Source organism: Rhincodon typus, chromosome 27 (genome assembly GCF_021869965.1).
Source record: "Rhincodon typus isolate 14 chromosome 27, sRhiTyp1.1, whole genome shotgun sequence".
NCBI lineage: Eukaryota > Metazoa > Chordata > Chondrichthyes > Orectolobiformes > Rhincodontidae > Rhincodon > Rhincodon typus.
Window position 1 is genome coordinate 43,502,209 of NC_063358.1, and position 26,095 is coordinate 43,528,303.

The 26,095-nt window shown below is 43.6% G+C and overlaps 1 protein-coding gene and 1 long non-coding RNA gene across 4 annotated transcripts in view; both read left to right on the top strand.

Annotated features, from left to right (window-relative positions):
* The window catches only part of LOC125486276, an 8,473-nt gene extending 6,598 nt beyond the window's left edge, over nt 1-1,875 (top strand). Inside the window, exon 3 of the long non-coding RNA XR_007264947.1 lies at nt 1,777-1,875. This is a non-coding gene — a long non-coding RNA (uncharacterized LOC125486276). The remainder of the gene's footprint in view (nt 1-1,776) is intronic.
* Nucleotides 1,876-22,010: 20,135 nt separating this feature from the next.
* mrps15 (mitochondrial ribosomal protein S15) overlaps nt 22,011-26,095 on the top strand; it is a 41,589-nt gene continuing 37,504 nt past the window's right edge. For all 3 annotated transcript variants that reach the window (XM_020527519.2, XM_020527522.2, XM_048613052.1), the window contains exons 1-2: nt 22,011-22,188; nt 23,188-23,241. In XM_020527519.2, coding sequence (XP_020383108.2) covers nt 22,026-22,188; nt 23,188-23,241 — 217 coding nt within the window. In that variant the 5' untranslated portion in view covers nt 22,011-22,025. The remainder of the gene's footprint in view (nt 22,189-23,187; nt 23,242-26,095) is intronic.

Genomic DNA, 26,095 nt, shown 5'->3' on the forward strand with positions numbered 1-26,095 from the left:
ATGCTGCTTGGCCTGCTGTGTTCATCCAGCTCTGCACCTTGTTGTCTTGGATTCTCCAGCATCTGCAGTTCCTACTATCTCTGATTCATGCTAACCACTCAGCCACCGCGCCGCCTATTATTAGATTAATAGCAGGTGCTATTTAAATTCCAGGGAGGGATTTAAAAAAAAATCTGAAAAACAATATAAAGAAATGTCTAAGTAGTGAAAAAATATAAGGAAAGTTCTTCTTGGGGTGGCACAGTGGCTCAGTGGTTAGCACTGTTACCTCACAGCGTAAGGACTTGGATTCAATTCCACCCTTGTGTGACTGTCTGTGTGGAGTTTGCACATTCTGCATAGGTTTTCTCCAGGTGCTCCGGTTTCCTCCCACAGTCCAAAAATGTGCAGATTGGCCATGCTAAATTGCCCATAATGTTCAGGGATGTGCAGGCTAGGTGGATTAGCCATAGGAAATGCAGGGTTATGGGAACAAGGTGGCAATGGGTGGGATACTCTTCAGTTTAGACTCGATAGCCAAATGATCTGCTTCCATACTGTAGGAATTCTATGATTACTTTTTGCACCTGTTTGTGACATTTTAGTGATCTATGCTGCTGAACCCCCAAGTCTCTTTGGAATCCACTGAATTTAACTTTGTCATCTGGAAAGTATCATGATCTATTCGTTTTTTGTCCAAAATGGATACCCTCACACTTGCTCACATTGAAACCCATCTGCCACAATTTTACCCATTCGCCCAGTCTATCAATATCCCTTTGTAATTTTGTAACTTTGTAACTTTGATAATCTACATGGCTCAGTTGGCTAGCTGGCTGGTTTATGATGCAGAGTGATGCCAGCAATGTGGGCTCAATTCCTACACTGGCTGAGGTTGCTATGAAGGATTTTCCATCTCAACCTCTCCCCTCACCTGAGGCATGGTGACCATCAGGTTAAACCATCACCAGTTTTCTCTCTCTAATGAGAAGGCATCCTATGATCTTGTAAGACCATGGCAACTCTACCTTTACATCTACAGTGCTGCCTAACTTTGTGTCAGCAGAAAATTTAGATGTATGACTATTACACCATTATCCAAGTCATTAATAAATAATGTGAATAACTAAAGCACTAACATATATTCTTGTAGGACACCACTGACTGCATCCTGGCAATTTGAGTATCTAACCATTATTCCTACTTTCTGTCACTTAACCAATTTCCCAGCCATGTCTGTAATTTGCCCTCCATTCTGTGGGCTTCTATGTTAGTTAGCAGTCGCTTATTGAATCTTGGTTCAACCTCATCTAGAGAACTGCAAAAAATTATGGTCACTATATTATTAAACAGGAATATTGTGGCACTGCAGAATGGCAGAGAAGGCTTAAAAGGATGATCACAAAGATGTATGGGGAAATATTTTAGGAAAAGATTGACAGGCTAAGTCTCTTTGCTCTTGGAAAGAATGCCAGCGGGGTGACCTAAAATGATAAAGGTACTTCTATAGTTCATACACAAGGAACATGTTGACTTGGTGCCATTACTATAATACAGTCATTGAGAATTCCAATAGAGAATTCTGAAGGAACTTCGAGATAGATCTATTGAATTGGAAACTAGACAAGCCTATAAGGAAGAAGAAAATAAAGTGGTTTGCTAATAGATACAGATGAGAAGGATGGCACAAAGTTACAGTGAAGCAGAAATGTTGATATTGGGCTGAATGGCCTGTTTCTGTGCTGTATCCTATATAATCACATGTAACCCCATGTAAAACTTTTTCACAAAACACAGGAATAACCATAGGCGTTGAATGGAATAAAACTATCAGAAAAATATTACTCAGGTAATTCCTGGTGGAGAGAACAAAAGAAAAAGAATGGGTGGAAGGTGAGTTGAATTATCCAAGTCTGTCATTGATAATGGAATCGGTATACAATTAATTTAAAAACCTTTCAATTCTGCTGATCAGAAATGCTCTATGAATCAGGCCTAGTGGATGAATTGTTATCTATCCATATGTTTAAAGTCTGAGAGATGTTGGTTTGGTAACACTTTAAGATAATGAAGTGATTGAAGAGCTTAGATGGACCGTATAACCATGACAATAGAACCATGAAGTGAAATTAAGAACATAAGAATAATCTTCTTGGCTTGATGTTAATAATTTCAATATCACTATGGACCTGATTTAACACTCTCCTGACAGTGATTTTAAAGGGGGCGGAGTCATGTAAAATCCACTAGGCATCCTGACCAATGCCTACCCAATCCCTGACCCTCTGCAATTAATAACTACTTAAGGACCTTGTTGCATGCCATGTGTGATGTCTGCAGCTTTAATTGTGTGGGCTGGTGCAGGCTTAGTCATTGTTCTCTAAGGGACAAGTTTTTATTGGCATTTTTTATGTGTTCCCCTAGCCCACCAGAGGCCATCCTAACAAGGTGATGCCCCTTTCACCCTTCTCTATCCTGGCTTGTTAATCCTGCCTCCCCTCTCTCCGACACTTCACTCAAGCCTGCCAGTTCCAGCTCTAATGGTGACCCCTCATAAATCTCACATGATTCACATCTAGATCCTGGATGTCGAGGGCAGGACACAGTACCAACAGTGACCACTTCTCCTGGTGGAGCTGCTGGGAGCTGGCAGTCAGCCATTCCACTGTATTCCCCCGCTGAGAGCTCCAGTCCTAGACCCTCAGTCCTGGATCATATTAGGCTAGCACTCAATCACAGTTCCTAATCCCTAAATGCCATCACACTCTCCCTGGATACCATTACATGAATTGTTGCCAGCATATAGATGGAGACAATATCTAAGCAGCAATGATTCTTTTTAGTTACATAAACTTTCAATATCCTCAATCACATCCAAACCACAGCCCCCAGCCATGACATACAAATATCTTTGACAGCTTTAGCTCTGAGCTCCTGGGGAAATCCAACACGGATGCTTTTGCATCATCAGTTTCCGTGTTCCCAGCCAGCAGGACTTGTTGTGTTCTTGTTTACATCTGTGGTACAGAACAGAGCACGCCCTCATTGTGTAAATTCTGGCCTTCCTCAGTTCCTCATGCACTGAGGTGAGACAGCGGTGAAACCATTGACTTCAACTGGCACCAGCCTGTGTTGCTTCCTAACAAACATATCTTCTTTTGGAATTTTATCCCATAGTATCTCAGGAAACAGACTGGAGCTAAGATTGGACCTGGTCCATTCTGTTCACTAAGATAAAACTATGATGGATAAAATTTCTGATCCTCCTTCTGTTTGTCTACTTGGAGTAGGTGAGACTCTTGGCTCAGTTAATGATGTGTTTCCATCCTTCTCAGCTGCCAGAAATTATTTATCCAAAATAGCGGTTGTTAACAATTTGAACACTTACTTAATGACATATTATTCACACAAACAGGCAAGCCCCAACAGTCTGCCTTTTCCCTGACCCTCACTGCTTTTTCTCAGGGACTGACTGCCTTCTCTCTGGTCAGCATGGACGAGTTGAAATGAAGGCTGTGTTTCCACGCAGTATGATTCTATGACACTGACTCTCTGACCCTCACTGCCCCTCTCAGGGACTGACTGCTTTCTGTCTGACCAATAACATCTATATCCTACCATCATGCATGGGAACACCAGCCACCACATACGCGGCAGATGCTCATGTGACTTGGCCAATGTTGTTCACCTCAAACACTGCAAGAGAGAAGAGGATGCCCCAAGGCATGGTATATTGGCGAGACAATGCAGACGCTACTACGATGGATGAACGGAGGAAGTCGAGGAACACTTCAGTGATCAAGGACATTCAGCCACAGATCTTTGGGTAAACGTCCTTCAAGGCGGCCTGCAAGACACACAACTACGCAAAATTGCTGAATAGAAACTGATAGCCAAGTTCCGTACCCATGAGGACAGCCTTAGCCATGATCTTGTGTTCACATTGTGCTACCCCACCATACTGTTCTGTGTTTGCAAAATCTTCATTACTGTTCTATTTTAACACCATCACCTTGATAACTTGTTATTATCTCTCTACCTTAATTAGTTTGTACAGTTTTGGATTATTTGAAACTTTGGTTAGAACCTCATCATGTGACTCTTGTACTTATCATGTTATTCCAGCCATTTGGTTTGTCTCTAGCATCATCTTATTTTTGATTTTTTGTAATTCACTCTCTGCTTTAATTAATCAGATCATAGGTCATCCCTTCACTTGCTATTCAGCAGTTGACACTTTACTCACAGTCTCTGACACTTTTGATCACCTGCAAAGACTTGTTATTCACCCTGTCGACACTCCACTCACATCATTTGTACTATCTTTTGACACTTTTAATTTCCTGGAATTATTTTGCAATTATCTCTCTGCCTATAAATTCTGTGCCTATGTGCTTCCCTCCACTTCACCTGATGTAGGAGCAGTACTCAGAAAGCTTGTGATTTCAAATAAACCAGTTGGACTATAACCTGGTGTTGTGTGACTCTGACTCTCTCTGGGCATCATTGCCTCTGGTTCATAGTTCTTGAAGGTAAAGTCGCAGGTAGACAGGGTAGCAAAGAAGCATTTGGTATGCTTGCCTTTATTAATCTGTCCACTGAGTATAGGAATTGGGATGTCATGTTGCAGCTGTACAGGATATTGGTTAGGCCACTTTTGAAATGCTGCTTTCAATTCTGGTCTCCCTGCTATAGGAAAGATATTGTTAAACTTGAAAGGATGCAGAAAAATTTACAAGGATGTTGCCCGGTTTGGACAGTTTGAGCTGTAGGGAGACGCTGAATAGGCTGGGGCTATTTTGCCTGGAGTGTTGAAGGCTAAATGGTGACCTTATAAAGGTTTATAAAATCATGATGGGCATGGATAGGGTGAATAGCCAGAGTCTTTTTCCCAGAGTAGGGTAGTCCAAAACTTGAGTGCATAGCCTTAAGGCAAGAGGACAAAGATTAAAAGTGACCTAAGTGGCAACTTTTTCATGTACTTATCTACATAGATCATAGAATCCCTACAGTGTGGGAGCAGGCCATTTGGCCTATTGAGTCCACACCGACCCTCTGAAGGGCATCCCACCCCCTACCCTATCCCTGAATTTCCCACCCTGGACACTATGGTCTATTTAGCACGGCCAATCCACCCTAACCTGCACATCTTTGGACTGTGGGAGGAAACCAGAGCATCCGGAGGAAACCCACAGAGACATGGGGAGAATGTGCTGGAATTGAACCAGGTCCCTGGTGCTGTGAGGCAGCAGTGCTAACCACTGAGCCACCGTGCCACCCCACCACCCCAAAGGAAGCCGAGACTCCTTAGAACCAGAATTGAACAGGTGACTTAAGGCCGTTTCCTAGCTATTTCCTCAAAATACAATCAAATTAGTTTGGCATGGTCTCCCTCTGACAAAGCCATGCTGACTATCCCTGATCAAACTTCGCCTGTCCAAGTGGAGATTAATTCTCTCCTTCAGAATTTTCTCCAATAGCTTTCCTATCATTGATGTAAGACTCACTGGTCTATAATTCCCTGGTTTATCTCTTCCACCCTTCTTGAAAAGTCCTCTGGCACCTCCTCTGTGGAAAAGAGAGGAATTAAAAATTTGAGTCAGAGCCCCTGTAATTTCCTCCCTTGCCAGGTACAGCAGCCGGAGATACAACTCATTTGGATCTGGAATTTGTCCACCTTTCAAACCACCAAAACCTCCAATACCTCCTCCTCTTCCCGAATTCTGTACTGACATGCTCCTTCTCCTGAGTGAAAACAGATGTGAAGTATTCATTTAACACCCTACCAATGTTATCTGGCTCTACGCACAGATTGTCTCAATGGCTCCTAATGGGCCCTACTCTTTCCCTGGTTATGCTCTTCCCATTGATACACTTATAAAATATCTTGGATTTCTCTCTAATCTTACCTGCCTGTGTGTTTATGCCCCTTTTTTGCTCTACTAATCACTTTCTGAAGTCCCCCTTTGCACTTTATATACTTCACAAGGGCCTCTGTTGATTTGCTTCCACTTCACCCATTAAAAATCTTATTTTTTCTTCCTACATTGTTCCTATAACCAGGATTCCCTGGTTTTGTTGGTCCTAAAGGGAACATGTTGGGCCTGTTTCTCCCCAATTCTTTTTTGAACATTGTACATTATTCTCCTATAAACTTACTCACAAGTAGCTGTTCGCAGTCTACATTGGTCAGATGTAACCTTATTTCAATTAGCAACAAAAACAAAGTTGCTGGAAAAGCTCAGCAGATCTGGCAGCATCTGTGAAGAAAAAATCAGAGTTAACATTTCGGGTCTGGTGACCCTTATTTCAATGAGAACTGCCTTCCCCCAATCCAAAACTCTATTTTACAAACTATCTTTTTCCTTTTCAATAACAAACTTAAAAAGTACACTGTTGTGGTTGCTATCACTTAAACAGTGCCCCACTGCCACCTTGGCCACCTATTTGGATTTATTCCCCAATAGTAGGTCCCAGCACTGCACTGTCCCTTGTTGGATCCCCTACATGTCATAATGAAAAATTTAGGTTGAACTAAAAAGTCCCATGGCATTATTCTACGAAGACAGGACTTCTCTGTGCTGTGCAATATTTATCTTTCAATCATCATCGTTAAAATGAAATTATCTGATCATTTATTTCATTGCTCTTTGCGGGATCTTGCTGTATGAAAAATAGCAGCTGAACTCGCGACATAAAAATCACAAATACACCTCAATAACTTGCATTTATGGACAGCATGCAAAATCATTCAGAGGCATTTAGACACAATATAATCCTAAGAATCTATTAGCTTGGGTGGCCAGAACCTCAGTCAAAGAGATTGGTTCTACAAAGCATTTTAAAGAAAGTGAATGATACAGAGAGATTTGGGGAAGACATTCCAGAGCTTTGGGCCCAGGCAGTTTAACATTTAGGTAGCAATAGTGAAATGTAAAGAACTGGGTGAGATGATTGTAGGACATCAGAAGGTTAGAGAGTTAGAAAAAGAAAGTAAATGAAAGAATTGAAATATAGGATTGACAAATTTGTACCTGAAGTGTTGCACGCTAGGAGCCAAAGTAGGTCAGCAAGGTGATGTGTAAATGGGATCTGCAGCAAGTTAAGTACCGATAGCAGATTTTCAGATGAGCTCAACTTTCCAAAGGATTCAAGGTGAGAGATTGGCCTGGGAAACACTGATCTGAAGATAATGTGTGAAGGTTCCAATCCTGGTTCTAACTCATTCTCCAATAGTTAACAAGTTAAATGTGTCCTAATCACTGGTCTTGCTGATTCTCTGATGGGTAAGATCTCAATCCTCAGTCTATCTGATTGAGAATTTGCTAGGAAATAAAACAAGCATAAAACATAGAATAATACAGCACAGGAACTAAAATTAAACTATTCCATTCTGCCTGCCCTTAGCCCATATCCCTCCATTCCTTGCATATTCATGTGCTTATCAAAGATGTGCTTATTAAATGCCCCTTTTGTATCTGCCTCCACCACCCCGGCAGCGCATTCCACACTCCTACCACTCTCTTTCCCCCTCTTACCTTAAATTAGACATTTCAACTCTGGGAAGAAGATTCTGACCATCAACCTTATCTATGTATTTTATAATTTAATAGATTTCAGTCTTCAGTCGCATTCAGGGCTGGAGGTTTATGAGATGTAGTCAGAAAACAGACAATCACAAGGTCCCAAATAAAAGTGCAATCCTGAGGATGCCAGTACACAAAAACAAAGTTGCTGGAAAAGCTCAGCAGGTCTGACAGCATCTGTGAATGAGAAAACAGAGTTAACGTTTCGGGTCCGGTGACCCTTCCTCAGAACTGATGCTCGTTGGGAACACGTCAGTTTATATGCAGAGAAAAGGGAAGGGGGAGTAAATGATAGAATAGAGCCTGAAGAGAGAGAAGAGCAGTTGGACAGACAAAGCAGTTGATAACGATCTGGCTGGGAGGGTGAATAGTTGTTAATGGGGACTATTAGTGACTAATAACAGGTAGTGTGTAATGGCAAGCTATGTGGTAACAAGGCCTGGTGTGTGGGGTAGGGGGCTGGGTGTTGGAGAGTTTAGGCCCTAAAATTATTGAACTCAATATTGAGTCTGGAGGGCTGCAGGGTCCCCAAATGGAAAATGAGGTGTTGTTCTTCCAGCTTGCATTGAGCTTTGCTGGAACACTGCAGCAAGCCAGAGACAGACATGTTGGTCAGGTGTGGTGCATTAAAGTGGCAGGCAACGGGTAGTTCAGGGTCTTTTATGCGAGCAGAACGTAGATGTTATGCAAAGCGATCACCAAGGCTACCTGAGGATGCCAGTGATTTGTAATAAAAATAGGAAGTGCTGGAAGACAATGGCATTCCTTGCCATTTCGATAATGCATCTTGCTCTCATGCTAACATTTTGTCCTAGGCTTCCTGTAACGTTCCAATGAAGTCCCATACAGCCTGAAGAAACAGCATCTCATTTTCCACTTTAGGTACATTACCGCATTCAGGACTCAGCAATTAATTCAACAAACTCAGGGAATGTACACTGTCCTTTATGTTGATTACACCTCCTCTCTTCGCCCCCAGCAATATTCACAAACATACAAACACATGCATACAAAAATGCCCGCTCCACACTCGTCTACTCCACACTCCCCACTAGCCCCACCACCCCCGGCACCTTTCCCTGCAACCACAGGAAGTGCTACACCTGCCCTTATACCTCTCCCCTCACCTCCATTCAAGGCACCAAACAAACCTTTCACATCAGACAGAGGTTCACCTGCACATCCATCAATGTGGTCTATTGCATCTACTGCTTCCAATGTGGCCTCCTCTACATCAGTGAGACCAAGCGGAGGCTCAGAGACCACATTGTAGAGCACCTGCGTTCTGCTCGTGACAAACAACAACACCTTCACGTTGGGAACCATTTCAACTCCTCCTCCCACTCCCTGGATGACATGTCCACCCTGGGCCTCCTCCAGTGTCACAATAACACCACCCACAAACTGGAGGAGCAGTACCTCATAATCCACCTCAGGGGCCTACAGCCCAATGGCCTAAATGTGGATTTTACCAGTCTCAAAATCTCCCCATCCCTGGCCTCATCCCATGACCAACCCTCCCTTCATCCCCGCCTCCTTGACCTGACACAACCTGTCCATCTTCTCTCTCACCTATCCACTCCTCCCACCTCACTGACCAATCCCTACCACTCCCTACCTACACTCACCTATCACCATTCTGCCTACCTTCCCCAGCCTCACCTCTCCTCTCTCTACTTATTTCTGAGCACCCTTCCCAACTACCCATTTCTGAGAAAGGGTCACAACCCAAAATGTCATCTTTCCTGCTCCTCTGATGCTGCCTGGCCTGCTGTGTTCATCCAGCTCCACATTGTGTTATCAAAAACCCCTTGTCTTGTTTGTAATGATTTGCTTTCAGCAACGATAATCTATTTTCCATTATACATGTTTATTATTGGCAGTATTTTGTATCTATATCTCTCCTGTACCACCATTAATATCCCCTTTATCCTTTGCTTTTGGCACCCTCACAATCTGTTCCACTTGCTCCCATCTTCTTTTATCAACAGCGTACAAACCATCATTTTCAAGCTCACTTCAGTTTTGAAGAAGGGTCACTGGACCTGAAACATTATTTCTGCTTTCTCTTGTAGATGCTGCCAGACCTGATGAATTTTTCCAGCAATTTCTGTTTTTAGATTTAGAAAATTTAGAATCCCTACAGTGTGGAAATAGGCCCTTCGGCCCAACAAATCCATACCGCCCCTCAGAGCATCCCACCCAGACCCATCCCTCAATTTTTTTTGTTTCAGTCCTTGTTCAGTTCTTTGGTTTTTTTCACATTCCAAATCAGTTCACCTTTTCAGACAGAACATTGAAATCACCCTTTTACAGTATCCAAATGTTTAATAAATGTTTTCAGGGATTCTGCCCCTCTGGGTGTTTATTTAATATATTGATCACTGTGTAAAGGAGAATTTCTTGACATCAGTTGTGAGATTCCCTTTCTCCAGTTTGAACCTGTACCTCCTGATTTAACTTTCATACTTCAATTTGAAGTAAATTCCCTCATTTTTTTCACAAGATTTTCAATTTTCTATCCCTCCATAATACCAGCTGTCAGGTGTTCTGGCTCTAGGCTAAAAAGTTCAGTGCCTTCTATCTCTCTCTATAACCTAGACTCTGGACAATGTAATCAGCATCAGGTCTCGACCTTCATTAATGCCAATGCCTAACAGACTCCTCTTTCCTGATGACAGGAACTGGACCTAATGCTCACGACGTGATCTGATCTGACAAGACTCGTACAGTTTGACTAATACTGCTCTCTCAAACTTATTCTGTCCTCTTCTGGTTGCTGAAGATCAACATCCCATTGTTTTTGATCATTGTTGCTATACTGAGATTCCCCTGTACCTATCAGCTTCTTCCAACACTAATTCAGCATCATGAATAAAATACAGGCTCTTCCCTTTATGCAGCACATTATTGTTGTCTGTTTACATTTCTTCAGCATTGTATGTAACCCAATTGACAGAAAAGCTTTTCTTACTCCATGTTTGCAATCACATATATACAAACTGTACAGGCTTCCTTTGACTGGTTTAGCGTTTCTTTTTGGATTTCATGTAGAAAAATGAACAAACTCAGCCAATGTCAACAACAAATCGAAGTCCGGGTCCAAAAGTGTCATCTCCTGGCAGGAGCTGCTCATTTCACTGACAATCAGTATCCGGGGTCAGAATTTTGGAAGTGCACAGTCTGTTCATTGGCTTTTTATATAGAAAAATGTAAAGTAAAATTTCCCTGCAGCCTTCTGTTGGAATAGAAACATAGAAGATAGGTTCATAGCCCTACACCACCATTCAATATGATCATGGCTGATCACGTAATCTCAGTATCCCACTCCCGCTTTCTCTCCATACCCCTTGATCCCTTTAGCTGCAAGGACCACGTCCAACTCCCTCTTGAATATATAATACACTGGCACCAACAGCTTTCTGTGGTAGAGAATTCTACAGGTTCATAACTCTCTGAGTGAAGAAATTCTTCCTCATCTCAGACTGAATGGCCTACTCCTTATTCTTATACTGAAATACCAGTTCTTGACTTCCCCAACATTGGGAACATTCTTCCCACATGTAGCTTGTCCAGTCCAATTAGGATTTTATATGTTTCTATGAAAAAGTGGGAGGTAAAGAAACAAATCTGGTATGGCAGGATTAAAAAAAAAGCTTAAAGTTCCAATTACTGAGCGGGATCTCCATGAGATAAAATGATTTAATAGAAATGGTTGAGTGATACAAAATTAGAAACAGGTTATTTAGGATTGAAATGAGGAAACACATTTTCACATAAGGCTAGTGAAAATCTTGAACTTTCTGTCTCAGCAGCCATCAATGCTGACAGTAATTGAAGCTTCAAAACTGTGATCAGTAGATTTTTCTCGGATAAGGATGCCATGCAGGATGGAACTGGAGCTTGTATCACCTAAGACAATTGTTTGCACAGTGCTGATCAACTCCGTGGGAAGCATTGTTAGTGTAGTTCAGGACCCCCACCCTGACATGATGATCTCTGCCACATATAATGCTGAGGGAGACAGTGAGCTGTGAAAATATACAATTCACTCACCTGTTTGCTCTGATCCCTCTTCTCAGCCACTTGGACTTTTCATTTCTGCTCATCTCTGCCATTGCCCTTCTGAACAGTCAGCCTCCAGAGGACTCTATCCCAGATGTCAGGGTCAAGATCCACATCTTCATTTCCAATTTATAGGGGTGCTTATAGTGGAGGTACAGGTATCCAAGAGGTCATGGCCCAGTGGCCGGTTCACTGTGCAGATCTTTGGATAAAAGGTTGATTTTGATGAATGTGGTTGGCAGAGCTCAGATGTCGTTGGCTTTCACAATGAGTATATTCTGGTGAAATTAGTACATTTCAGTACCACTAAGTTGATGATGTTGTTCTGTCAAGAGATTCCAAGGATATTTCAGGGACAGAGAAGGTGAGTACTGTTCAGCCTTTCTCCTCCCTACTATATGTTGTTCTGCTCTCATCACTGTAGAGGAGTGTGCTGAGGACACAGACCTCACAGTTGGTGTTCTCATTCAGGTTGTTGTTGTTCATACTCCCTTACTAAGCTTGGAGATATCAGGTGCAGCTTTTTCAATTGGTGCGTTGATTTCAGCATCAAGTGACTATGATGCTGGTGACTATGGGCTCGAGAGGTGTGAAACTATCAAACATAGGAGGACATAGACAGATTGGTCAGATGGGTTGATCAGTGGCAAATGGAATTCAATCTGAATAATTGTGAAATGATGAACTTGGGCAGGACAAACAAGGCAAGGGACTACATGATGAACAGTAGATCCTTGGTGAGCATTAAGGATCACAGGGAACATGATGTGCATGTATATGGTCCCTTAAGGTAGCAGGACAGTCAGGTAAAATGGGATACTTGCCTTTATTAACTGAGGCATAGCCTTTAAGAGCAGGGAGATTATACTGGAACTGTATAAAACATTGCTGAGGACACAGCTAGAGTATTGTGTGCAGTTTGGAAATCTACATTATAGGAGGGATGTGATAACACTGGAGAGGGTATTGCTTGGCTGGAGAGTTTTAATTATGATGAGAGGTTGGATAGACTGGAGTTGTTTTCCTTGGAACAAAAGGAATTGAGATATAAAAAGTTATGAGGCGCATAGAGAGAGTAGTCAGGAGGAATTTTCTCTCCTTTGGGTGGAGGGATCAATAACCGGGGAGCATAGATTTAAGGTAAAAGGAAGGAGGCTTAGAGGGGTGAGGAAATATTCTTTTTTCACCCAGACAGTGGTAAGCATCTGGAACCCACTACCTGCAAGGGTGATGCAGGCAGAAACCCTTGTAACATTTAAGAATATTTAGATGTGCACTGATGATGCCAAAGCATACAAGGCTATTGGCTAAATGCTAGAAAATGAGATTATAATAATTAGGCAATTGTGCCCAAACCTGAAGGGCTCCAGGGCTTTTTCTCTGTGCTGTAGATTCCTATGATTTCCAGCTTCACATTGTCAATGTTGACAGAAGGTGGTATGCCAACATCCTGGGCCATAACACCCATCATCCAGGTGCTGATGATCAAACCAAACTCTTTGCAAGTATGAGAGAATTGCTGAAGGTGTCTTTTAGCAAGGTTCTCTGATGAGGAGTTGGTGCAGCTTTGTCTTGGATCTCAAGGAAGCAAGGCTGAGCAGCTTTTTGTCAACTCAGGTAAAGTAAGTAAACGCCTTCTCTGAAGAAGAGTCTTTGAATCCAAAACATGACAAATTTAAGCATCAGTTCAGTTGTGGGTACACTCAAAATTTTGATCAGGGTTCACTGCCTTAGTCTTTAACTCTCCCTGGGTATCCACAAGGCAATGGAGCTATTCGCTCATAGCAGGAAATTTGGTTCATGAATGGCATTGAGATCACATGCTTGTGGGTCTGCATACTGCATGTCTGGGGCCTAGCTTCCTCCAAGTTCCTCGAAGCTTTAGTTTAGTGTTGCGAGAGACTTAGTTTCTCTGTACCAACACTAGGAAGCACAGATGAGAACTTGTCCATGGACAGGCTGTGAACTGACACAAACAGTCTTACACATTAACTTTCTTTATTGTTTTGCTGCTAGCTAGTGGTGTGGGCTGCAAATGAAAAACAAACCAGTATAAAAGATGGAATGCATACTAATTCTCTTCATTCACTTATCGTATTGACTTGTTTACTAAGGAATTAAGATAGAAGTGATATTGTGATAGAACGGTGAAGGATGCCTCTGCTGCATCTGCTCCCAGGATGGAGTGTTCTACTCCCGGTCATTCCCAGATGTCCTTGTATTTCAAGGACTACAACCTCCCCCCTCTGGTGATCAAAAATGCCCCCAACTGCATCTCTTGTATGTCCCGCACTTCAGCCCTCAAACCCCCTCCTCCCAACAAAAATAAGGACAGAATCCCCCTTATTCTCACATATCACCCCACCAACCTCCACATCCAGCACATCATTCTCCGCCACTTCCACCACCTACAATCCGACCCCACGACCAAAGAGATATTCCCCTCCCCACCCCTATCTGCCTTTTGTAGGGACCACTCACTCCACGACTCCCTCATACGCTCCACACTCCCCGCTAACCCCACCACCCCCGGCACCTTTCCCTGCAACAGCCGTAGGTGCTACACCTGCCCCTACATCTCCCCCCTCACCTCCATTCAAGGCCCAAAGCAAACCTTTCATATCGGACAGGGGTTTACCTGTACCATCTGCCAACTTGGTCTATTGTATCCGTTGCTCCCGATATGGCCTTCTCTACATTGGTGAGACCAAGCGTAAACTCGAGGACCGTTTCGTAGAGCATCTGCTCTCTATATGTGAGAAACGACAACACCTTCCGGTTGCCAACCATTTTGCTCCTCCTCCCATTCCCTACCTGTACTCACTATCATTATCCCACCTTGCTTCCCCAGCCCCACCCCTCCTCTCTCTATTTATTTCCCAGCTCTCTTCCCCCTCCTCATTTCTGAAGAAGGGTCCCGACCCAAAACATCAACTTTCCTGCTCCTCTAATGCTGTCTGGCCTGTTGTGTTCATCCAGCTCCACACTGTATTGTCTCTGAATGGACTCCTATTCCTTCTGGGTTATAACAGAAGATACAGCTATTTTCATGTCCTTGCACCTAGTAGAGCTATCATTGAGTAGATCTTTGCAATTCTCAAGTGACAAGTGCACTGCAAATAGAGCTCTTTCGCTGTCTTCCAGCACAGAGTATAGAGTAAGGAGGTTGTGATGTATACGTGTGGTACAGATGCTAACATTGGTTGGAGACATTCCTGAACATTTGGTCATGTGACATTCTAATCATGGGATAATAACATGAGATTTATTTACATGGCTTCTACAACGGTTGTTGTGTTTACTGTCTAAAAGTCCCATTGGGACCCATTACGTGCTTTTGCTTGTAGCAGGTGTTGTGCCAAGACCCAGGTTCCAGGAATCAAAGGGCCATTTGTGATCAGCAAAACCTAAGGGTGCGCAAGAGAAGATTCAGTGTTAGAGTCATAGAGATCTATAGCTCAGAGGAAGGCTCTTTGCATTTGTGCCAGTCAAAAACAACCAATCTTATAATTTTATACATCTCGCAAATGTCAGTAACTTTCACATTTCTTTATTTCAGAGATTGAAGGTCTCATCCTTTGATTGGGCACTTTACATTTTCTGGATACAATATTAAGATCAACAGTTTTACATGAAACATAATCTCCTTTATTAGAGGCTGCATTTCTGGCCATCACCACCAGGTGGAGCACTGCCTGAATGCACAAACAGTGAGAAACGCACAGGGTTCAAATGCCTGTCAATCATTGACCATCACCCTGGCAACCACTGTTGCAGTTTTTAATTGAGTACTTACATGAGTTCATGCTCTTTAATGTTCTCTGCCGGAATATACTATTCAAGTCCATGAAAGATACTTTATGTATACATCCATCTCAATGGAGAATCATAATGTCCCTAAAGTGTGATAAAAGGCCATTCAGCCCATTGCGTCTGCAGTGACCCTCCAAAGAGCATTCTACCTAGACTCAGCCCCTACCCTATCCCTGCAACCCCGCATTTACCATGACAATCCACCTAACCTGCACATCTTTGGACTGTGGGAGGAAACCGGAGCACCCGGTGGAAACCCACACAGACACAGGGAGAATGTGCAAACTCCACATAGACAATCACTCAAGGTCGGAACTGAACCTGGCTCTCTGGCACTGTGAGGCAGTGGTGCTAACCACTGTGCCACCACACCACCGTATTAGGAGTTAAATTTGCAATAAATTTGGAATAAAAGCAAGTCTTGTAACCACTGCTGATTATTTTTCACTGGTTCGCTAATGTTCTTTAGGGAAGGAAACTTGGTATCCTTAGCCAGTCTGGCCTACATGTGACTCCAGACCTACTGCAATGAAGTTGACTCATAAGTTCCCTCTGGGCAATTTGAAACGGACAATAAATGCTTGCCTAGCCAGCACTGCCACATCCCATGAATATTATAAAAAGTTTGTACTTTTCAAAATGCAAACTTACCAATGCTAAATTTAGTTAAATTGACAGATGTCTGCCCATGCAATCGTTCTTTTATTTATACATTTTAACTGCTGGCAAAACTAGATAATAGCTTGCTAAAACTTACTATAATAATATAACTTAAGCCATGCATTTTTGAGTTTAACTCCAGTTAAACACAGAAGTGGTTTAAAAAACCTATGTAGGAGGATTGTAAGTTCAAAATTCTTTGCCTGTTCCTTGCTACTGCAACTGTATTGCAGGTGCGTCTGGGTTTCTACAGACTGATCACAGCAGCCGTTTTAATGGCAGTACCCCTATCTCCTGCATTGGGAACACATATTCATCATCTGGCTAGTAGTTTTTGGTGGTAGTTCTATTATTTCCATTCACACCTCCTCTAGTCCCATCTTTCATGTTTTCTCTTGTACCATTACCATCCCTGATGGCTTTGCTCAATTACCTCATTTGTCATCTCATCTCTCCTACCTGCTACCCTATCATAGACCCTCTCCTTTGCTACAAATTGAATACTGAGTTGCTCAAATAAAAACCAAAAATGCTGTAAACACTCAGCAGGATAGGTAGCTTCTGTGGAGAGAGAAACAGAGTTAACATTTCACAAAACTGGCTTTGCATCAGAACTGGGAAATGTTTGAAAAATGTGATAAAGGAAAGGGGGAGTGGAAGAAACAGGAAGGTCTGTGATAAAGCGGAATTCCGGGCAGACAAAATCAGATAGAAAAATACACCTAAGATATCTGGCACAGAAACAGGCCATTCAGCCCAACAGTCTATGTCAATGTGTTTATGCTTCCTTTGAGCCTCCTTCAAACTTTCCTCAGCTAAATCTATTTTGTAACCCTGTATTCTCTTCTCCCACATCTGCATGTGCAGCTTCTCCTGAAATGCATCCAGAGTATTCACTTCAACCACTTCCAGTGGTAGTGATATTCACATTCTCCCCACTATTTGGCTAAGAATTCTACTATCTATAAATCTCATCATAATAGGTAGTCAGTAACATCAAGTCTGCATCACTAAGCTACATTGGTTCCCATTCAAGCAAGTTTTTTTGTGGTCAAAGTTTCACCCTCTTTCTCAAATCTGACAACCCTCTGACATCTGCATTCATCTAATTTTGGCCTCTCGAGCATTCTCTATACTAATTGCTGCAGCATTGATGACCATGCCTTCAGCTGTCTGAAATACCACCTACAATCTTCCCACTGCCTCTCTACCATGCTTTCATTCTTCGGAACCATTTACAGTCAGTTCCGCTATGATGAGATAATTGTGTTCCTGCGCAACATTGTGTTATAGAAAATCGCGCTATAGAAATAATGGGGCCTATTGAAAAAGCGGGGTTAGGGCAGACCACCAAGAAATATCATTCAAAATCTCTCAAAAATCACTCAAAAGCCTAACACAAAGAATAGCACGGTTTGAATACATGTTTAATTCATATCTAATAACAAAATAAAATGGCAGAATTTGCAAAGAAAATAAAAATCATGGAGTATTGTACCTTTGACAGAAAGTAGTTCACGACAAAGTCGGCAAAATGATCATGTGATGTGGACGCGTACTCCTCTGAGCATCGATGGAATTGCGTTATAGCCAACACAGGTTCACATTTTAAAAATAGTCAGGCGTGTCATAGCCAATTCGTGTTGCTGGAACACATGTTATGGCAGAACCGACTGTATTATGTCAAAGGCACCACATCAACAAGTTGTTGTTGTTGGAAAGATGTTTCTATACATTGAATGTATTGGTGACTGACAATGATGGCCAGTAGTTATGGTCTTTCCCTACAAAAGGAAGCATTGTGTTTACATCTATTCCATCAAAACCATTCATTATTTTATTAAGTTACACCCAGCCTTTTATCAAAAGAAGAGCTAAGCAGCCTGTCAACCCTTTGCTGAAATAGTCCCCTACACATGCCTGGTATTATCCTTGTAAATCACCTCCGCCCCCTCTCCAGTGCCTCTGTATCCTGTTTATAATATGGTATCCAGAACTGCTACACAGGAGCTAAATGTGTTCTAACCAAGGTTCAATACAGATTGAGTAGAACTGCCTTACTTTTCATTTCTATCCCTTAGAAATGGAGCCCACTGCTTGGTTTGATTTTCGATGGCCTCGCTAACTTGTGGTGCAAATTTCATAACTATTGTATTTGCATTCCAAAGTTGCCCTTGTTCTTCTATTATATGATACCTCGAACTTTCCAAATAGTGTGATCTACTCTTCTTATTAAAATGTACTCTCATTTTTTTTTGTCTCGAACTTCATTAGCCAAATATTGGCCCATTCTGCAACACCATTTTCTTCACTCATTCACAGGTTGAGGGCATCACTGTCTAGGCCAGCATTTATTGCCCAAGCCTAATTATTCAGAGGGCAATTTAGAGTTGACCACATTGCTGTGGATCTGGAGTCACATGTAGGCCAGACCAGGTCAGGAAGGCAGTTTCCTTCCCTAAAGGACATTAGTGAACCAGATTGGTTTTCTGACAATCGATAATGGATTCATGGTCATCATTAGACTCTTAATTCCAAATTTGTATTGAATTCAAATTCCACCATCTGCCTTGGCAGGATTCGAACAATTCCCCAGAAGGTTACCTTGGTCTCTCGATTAACAGTCCAGCAATAATAGCACCAGCCTGTCATCTCCCCTCTGTATGCCCCCGTGTAATATGTTGCACTTATCTTCAGGATTAACTAACAGTTATTCCTCAAAAAGTTAATTTGGGTTTGTCAAGCAAGGTTTTCTGTTTTAAAAATGCATGATATTTATGATTATAATTTTTCTTTCTCTTTGATTCTCTCCTTCAGTAAATATTGTTGTCCATTAATTTCCTATCAAAATTAGCTCTTCCCCAATCCACAGACTGAATTTTTGTCATAATTACAGCACTCTCTGTCATCATTTTAAAGCATATAACATGGTCACCATAGACTAGATGTTCCACTACTTTTACTTTTCTGTCTGCTCTCGTTCATTCCCCATTACTAGATCCAAAAGCAATACTTTTTGAATAGCTGTTAAGTACTAAAACAGTTGTAACTTGAATGTGTTTCATCAGCTCTCTACAAAAATAGATAGGTTTTGCTATCACATACAGATTGAGAAAGTACAGTGTGATCTAAGGACTGTGTTATTTTTGTAAACTAAGTGCCAAGTCAGAAATTTGATGCAAGTTAGATTTTAGTGTGGAACGGGAAGGAAGTGCTGCTTTTAGTATATTTTCTTAACACCTCTGGGAGCTAATGAGTGTTATTTTGTCCGCCAACTAAGACACTGTAACCTTCTACTACTTCAGCTAACAAAAATAATAACTAATTAATGAGCCAAACAAATCGGGTTAGACAGGGAGGCAAGGCTTAGAACCTGTGTGGGGGCTATGGAATTACCTTTTGTTTGGAGGATATGAGTGGAGTAAAGGAGAAGTTGTTCCATGTGAGAACAAATTCAGCCAGGCAGAAGAGGGTTGGGGATTGTTTAGGCCTTTGCTCATAAGAAGACAAGCCCTCAAACAGAAAAATAAAGAACTGCGCATGCTGGAGAACTGAAACTAAAACAGAAATTGCTGAAGAAACTCAGCAGCTCTGGTCACATCTGTGGAAAGCAGAGTTAACATTTCAAGCCCAGTGACCCTTCATTGTAACGGTTCCAGAAGTTTCACCAGATGTTCTGGTGAAAAGTCATTAGTGTAAATCTTCATTACTGAGGAAAGTAGCTTGAGTCAGGATGTTTCCTGGCTTGTCACGCCTACTTTATTAGAAAATGCCCCAAATGTCAAAATCTTCGTTTTGAGGTGTGCAGGATGGACTTGGCCCCACTGCTCCAGGATGCAGACTGCGGCAGCCAATCTGTGGAGAGAAAAACAGAGTTAACATTTTGAGTCTTGGGTGACTGTACTTCAGAATTTCAGAAAGGTTAACTCTGTTTCTTTCTCCACAAATGCTACAGGCTTACTGAGTTTCTCCAGCATTCTCTGTTTTGTTTTACTCATGAAGAACTGCCAATGCTGGAGTCTGAGATAACACAGTGTGGAGCTGGAGGAACACAGCAGGCCAGGGAGCATCAGAGGAGCAGGAAAGCTGAAGTTTCCGGTGGGGACCCTTCTTCAGAAATGGGGGAGGGGAAGTGGGCTCCGAAATAAATGGGGGGGGTGGTGATAGCAGGTAGATACTGGAGCGTATAGGTGGGAGAGAAGACAGACAGGTCAAGGAGGCGAGGATGAAGCTAGTAAAGGTGATTTTAGGTAGGCAGTGGTGGGGATTGGTCAGTGAGGTGGGAGGAGCAAATAGGTGGGACAGGTCAATGACGTGGGGAGGAGAGCGGGGGCTGGTCTTGGGATGAGGTCGGGGTTGTTGAAATTTTAAAGCTAGTAAAGTCCACATTGAGACCATTATGCTGTAGGCTTCCAAGGCGGAATATGAGGTGCTGTTCCTCCAGTTTCTGGGTGGCATTGTTGTGACACTGGAGGAGGCCCAGGATGGACATGTCGTCCAGGGTGTAGGAGGGGGAGGTGAAGTGGTTCACGACTGGGAGGTTTTGTCGTTTGTCACGAACCAAGTATAGGTGCTCTACAAAGTGGTCTCTGAGCCTCCGCTTGGTCTCACCGATGTAGAGGAGGCCACATCAGGAACAGCGGATACAATAGACCACATTAGTGGATGTGCAGGTGACCATCTGTTTGATGTAGAAGGTTTTTTTGGGGCCTGGGATGGAGGTGAGGGGGGAGGTGTAGAGACAGGTGTAGCATCTCCTGCGGTTGCAGGGAAAGATGCCAGGGATGGTGGGGCTAGCGGGGAATGTGGAGCGGACGAGGGAGTCGCGAAGAGAGTGGTCCCTCTGGAAGGCAGATAAGGGTGGGGAGGGAAATATATCCATCCTAGTGCAGTCAGATTGCAGGTGGCAGAAGTGGCACAGAATGATGCGTCGAATCCAGAGGTTGATGGGGTGATACCTGAGGACAAGGGGAATTCTGTCTTTGTTTTTTATTGCGGGGAGGGGGTGTGAGGGCTGAGGTGCGGGAAATGCAAGAGATGCGGTCGAGGGAGTTTTTGACCACTGAGGGAGAGGAAGTTGCAGTCCTTGAAATACGAATACATCTGGGATGTTCAGGATTGGAACGCCTCATCTTCGGAGCAGATGTGGCGGAGGCGGAGGAAATGTGAATAGGGGATCGCATTCTTGCAGAAAGCTGGCTGAGAGGAGGTGTAGTCCGGGTAGCTGTGGGAGTTGGTGGGCTTGAAATGGATATCGGTTTCTAGGTGGTTGCCAGAGATGGAAATAGAGAGGTCCAGGAAGAGAGAGAGGTATCGGAGATGGTCCAGGTGAGCTTGAGGTTGGGGTGGAAGGTGTTAGTAAAGTGGATGAACTGTTTGAGCTCCTCGTGGGAGCACCAGGCGGCGCCAATACAGTCAGCGAAGTAACGGAGGAAGAGTTGGGGGATGGGGCCATTGTAGCTACGGAAGAGGGACTGTTCCACGTATCCTACAAAGGGGCAGGCATAACTTGGGCCCATGTGGGTACCCATGGCCACCCCCTTTGTCTGTAGGAATGGGAGGAATTGAAGGAGAAGTTGTTAAGGATGAGGACGAGTTCGGTTAATTGGATAAGGGTGTCGGTGGAGTGGGACTGGTTGGGCCTGGGGGAGAGACGCATGCAGATGGCCTAAAAGTCCTCCGCTTCTTCCTCTCCCACCTCACTGACCAACTCCCTACCTACACTCACTTTTACTGGCTCCCTGTCTTGTCTCCTCTCCACCTATCTACTCCTTTATCCATCTTCCATCCGGTTCCCCCGCTCTCCCTTTTTATTTCAGAGCCCCCTTCCCCTCCCCTATTTCTGAAGAAGGGTCCAGAACCTAAACGTCAGCCTTCCTGCTCCTCTGATGCTGCTTGTTACTATGGGATGTCCTTGTTGCTATGGATCCAATCGGCACTGGTCGCTGCATCATGACGCGAACAGTCGCGTTGTTGATGACGGTGACGATGCTGCGGCGGGCGGTTAGCCGGTTCCTGAGACCCGGAGGATGGTCCATATTCACCCGGGAGGGCCCCGGGGTGATTGTGAGCGGACAGTGGAGAGGTAAGGTGCAGGGTGGGAGTCCCGGGGATCATCACTCCGGGACAGCCTGGGCGGAGGTAAAGGGCGGGTTCAGGTTTTGGGGTGGGGATGGGCAAGGGGGTGTGTGGGGGGAAGGTGAGGAGCGGCTGGAGCCGGAGGTGAGGAAAGGAAAAGAAAGAGGAATAACGGGCCTGGGGATAAGGTGAGGAGTAGGGGTTCCTGGGGACGGGACGGGACGGGGGGGGGAGGGGAGGGGCAGTGTGCAATGTAGGGAAGAGGAAGAGGAGACAGAGGGGGAGCAGGTAGAATGGCGGGGTTAGAGGTACGGGGAGGGTAGGGGGCCTAGAGTGAAGGAGAGGAGCAGGGGACTGTTCACCTCGGGGGAGGTGACAGCCTATCCACCTGGGATTGGAGGGAGTGGGAGGGCAGCAGGGGCTAACAGGGCTTGACCACCGGTTGGGGGTGTGGTTGGTATTGAGAAGGCCCAAGTAACAGGCAAACGCAGCATGAGAAGGGGGAGGAATGTCAGGACATGAGCCAGAGGTATAAGAATCCCAGGAGATGGGGTCTGCAGCCAGTGGTGCGGGCTTGCGGGGGGAGGGAGAATGGGTTATGAGAAGCTAATCTTCTTGAACTGTCTAATATTATAACAGTAACCATAGTGCTACTGGACCATAGAGCTGCTCTGTCATTAGATAGAGATGACTGGTGGTTTAAGCTGAGGTCACCACACTTCAGGAGAGGGAAGAGTTAAAGGAGACTCTTTCATGGTAATTGTGGGAATTGAACCCATGCTGTTGGCGTAAGTCTGCATTGCAAACCAGCCAACTGTGCTAATTTTTTATATGAAAGGTGTCTGAGTGCACTTCAGTTTGACTATTTTTGCTGTGCTCATAGCCTTTGCCTCCAGATCCAGTTTAGGAAATATTGCAATACAAGTTTACTGTTGTGTGATGGTAGACAAGATAGTGTCTAACCCCTTTCGTGGCCATTGTTTGAGTGTTGACTGTCTTTCTACAGGTGCCAGCTTGGTGGTCGTGAACAATTATGCCAGCATCTCGAAGAAAACCCGAGGTATGTACCGAACAACAGTGGACAGTGCAGATTCCTGGGGGAATCGGCTCTTGCTATATGAAATAACACATGGATAACTGAACTAATACAGAAGCTGGGTGTTAGAGAGATCGATGGTTGCAGGGTGCTGTGAACTAATGGATAGCTTAAAACTTTAGCTGGCTAGCCCAGTTGTGTGAGAGACTTCGGAATGGGCTCTACTCAAAGGAGAAAATGGGCCCCCAATGCCAACATATTATCACCACACTGTAAACACCACTCCACCCTTTCTAAACATGCAGGCACGTAGTCTGTGTCAACTACAATTCATGACTAAAGATTAGCTTTGGTGGCATGAATGGATCAGGTATGCAACACACAACAGGCAAACAAGAAACGTCTCGCAGTCTTGAAAGCCATACCCAAGCCACAGCGGAGGAAAAAGTGAAGGAAGAAACTAATCTTTGTGAGTTTGCTTAGTAGTTTAGTGGATGCCATACAATTCACTAAAAAGATAGCTGATGTCCTGAAAATGAAGTAGCTAAGCAAGCAACAGCCAAGTGCAGATGGTTGCAGAACATCCAATTGGAGGCCCAAGCAAAGCAATAACACTGCACAATCTTGTTCATGATTTCCCAGAAGATGAGCTACTGAGAGGATGTCTCCTCTCCTGACATGGGCTGCAGATGTCCAAAACATGATAGTCAAGTCACCAGCCAAAATGTAGGCATATTAATGACCAACACACTCAATCCAAAGAACTTATGGATGTTTGGGGTGTCCCAGAGCACTTGGCACTGAACAGGCATCCCCGACTTTATTAAGTGTGACCGTGAAAACAGCAAAATGGCCTCAGAGGCAATCAAAGAAAGGTAAAGGATACTGGTATTTTGAAAAGCTAGGTGATCCAGAAAGCCCTATTCTGAGCCATGTAATTCATGCATGGAACCAGCAGGCACCAACTTGCCAGACAGATGGTGTAAGCGCTATCCACAGCCTCTCCTTGCAGAAGAAGGCGGGAAAAAAAGTTTTCATACAAAGCTTTAAGCTGCAAACAATATGGTGAGCCTCAGCAAATTCGCCACATATTCCAGACGAGAGGATGATGGGCTGTTGATGAGGCCAATAGAGGAGCAGATGGAAGTAATTGTAGCTATCAAGGGGATTGATATGAAAAATGCAGCTAGTCCAGACAAGAGGAGCTTGGAAGATGTCAAGGACATCCATGTTGCGGGCACCACATGCCTAACCCAACTGTTCTCTCACTGGCTGAAATCAAACCCAATACCTGTCACCTTTAAATGGAGCAAATCATCTGAAAGACAGTGACAACTGATGTCCATCCCGTAAGTCCAATGCTGCTCCACTTGTTCACAAAGATTATGTCTCGCTCAGTCGTTTCACCAACCAAAATCAATTCTATGCAAAAGGGTTTCCTAGCAACTGAAATAACCTAGCAGCTGCTTTTGTCAAGCTTGTGAAGGCCTTTGACTCCATTGGCTGCAAACTACTTATTAAAACACAAGTGTGTGTGTTCCCAAAGACTTCATAACGCTAATCTAGGACTTAAACATTACCACAGTGGTGCAAGAAACAAAACTAAGATCACTCCAATCAACATGGAGAGAGGAGTTAAGCAGGGCAACCCTTTCTCACTAATACTATTCAATATTGCCTTGGATCTTTTGGTGTGCTGTTTGGAAAGGGCCAACCCAGGGGTATCCGTGCTCCTGGGAGACAGATGAATCAAGTATTCTGCTTTGGCCTTCATGGACAACACCTTTGTTTAATGACTTGGATACTGGGATGGAAAGGAACATTAAACTGGTCCAGTCATTCTGATAAGTAATCACGCTGTGTGGACGGAGTGGGAATTTGCAAAAGTGGTTAAAGCTTAAAAGCCAGGGAATAAGCATATTGAGCTATAAAAGCAAAAGGTTTAAAACACCAGAATAAAATCTGCATGCAACATAAAATTATCTTCCCTAATTAACAGTTTCTTGCTGTGATGCAGCATGTATTCAAGGGTGAGCTATGAGGAGGATGCAGAGATGTTGCAGTGTGATTTTTTTTTTTTTTTTTTTTTTTTTTTTTTTTTTTTTTTTTTTTTTTGCAGGCTGAGCAGGCATGGCCGATGCAGTAAAATGTGAATAAATGTGAGGTGGTTGGCTTTTACAGCAAAAGTAGGAAGGCAGATTATTATTTAAATGGCTGTGAACTGAGAGGGCAATACTCAGTGAGACCTGGGTGTCCCTTGTGCACCAGTCACTGAAAGTAATTACCCTGGTGTAGCAGGCAGTAAAGAAGGCCAACTGTTATGTATTTGAAGATTGGAGTATAGGAAAAGGATGCCTTGCTGCAGTTATGCAGGGCATTGGTGGTCCAACTTCTGAAATGTTGTGTGCGGTTTTGGTCTCCGTAGCTGAGGAAGGATGTGCTTGGTATAGCGGGAGTGCAGCAAAGGTTTACCAAATTGATTCCTGGGATGAGAGAGATAGTAGGAACTGCAGATGCTGGAGAATATATGAGAAGAGGTTGAGTGAGTCAATTAGGACCGTATTTACTGGAGTTTAGAAGAACGAGGGGAGAATCTCATAGAAACCCATAAAATTCTAACAGGACAGACAGTAGAGATGCAGGAAAGATGTTTCCAATGGTGAGGCAACCCAGAACCAGGGGTCACAGTTTATGGTTAAGGGGTAAATCTTTAGTACTGAGATGACAAGAAATTTCTTCACCCAGGGAATGGTGAGTCTGGAATTCATTACCACAGAAAGTGGTTGAGGCCAAAGTGTTTTTAAGGCAGATGTAGCTATAACTCTTGTGGCTAAAGGGATCAAGGGATACTGGGGAGAGTGGTATTGGGGTATTGAGC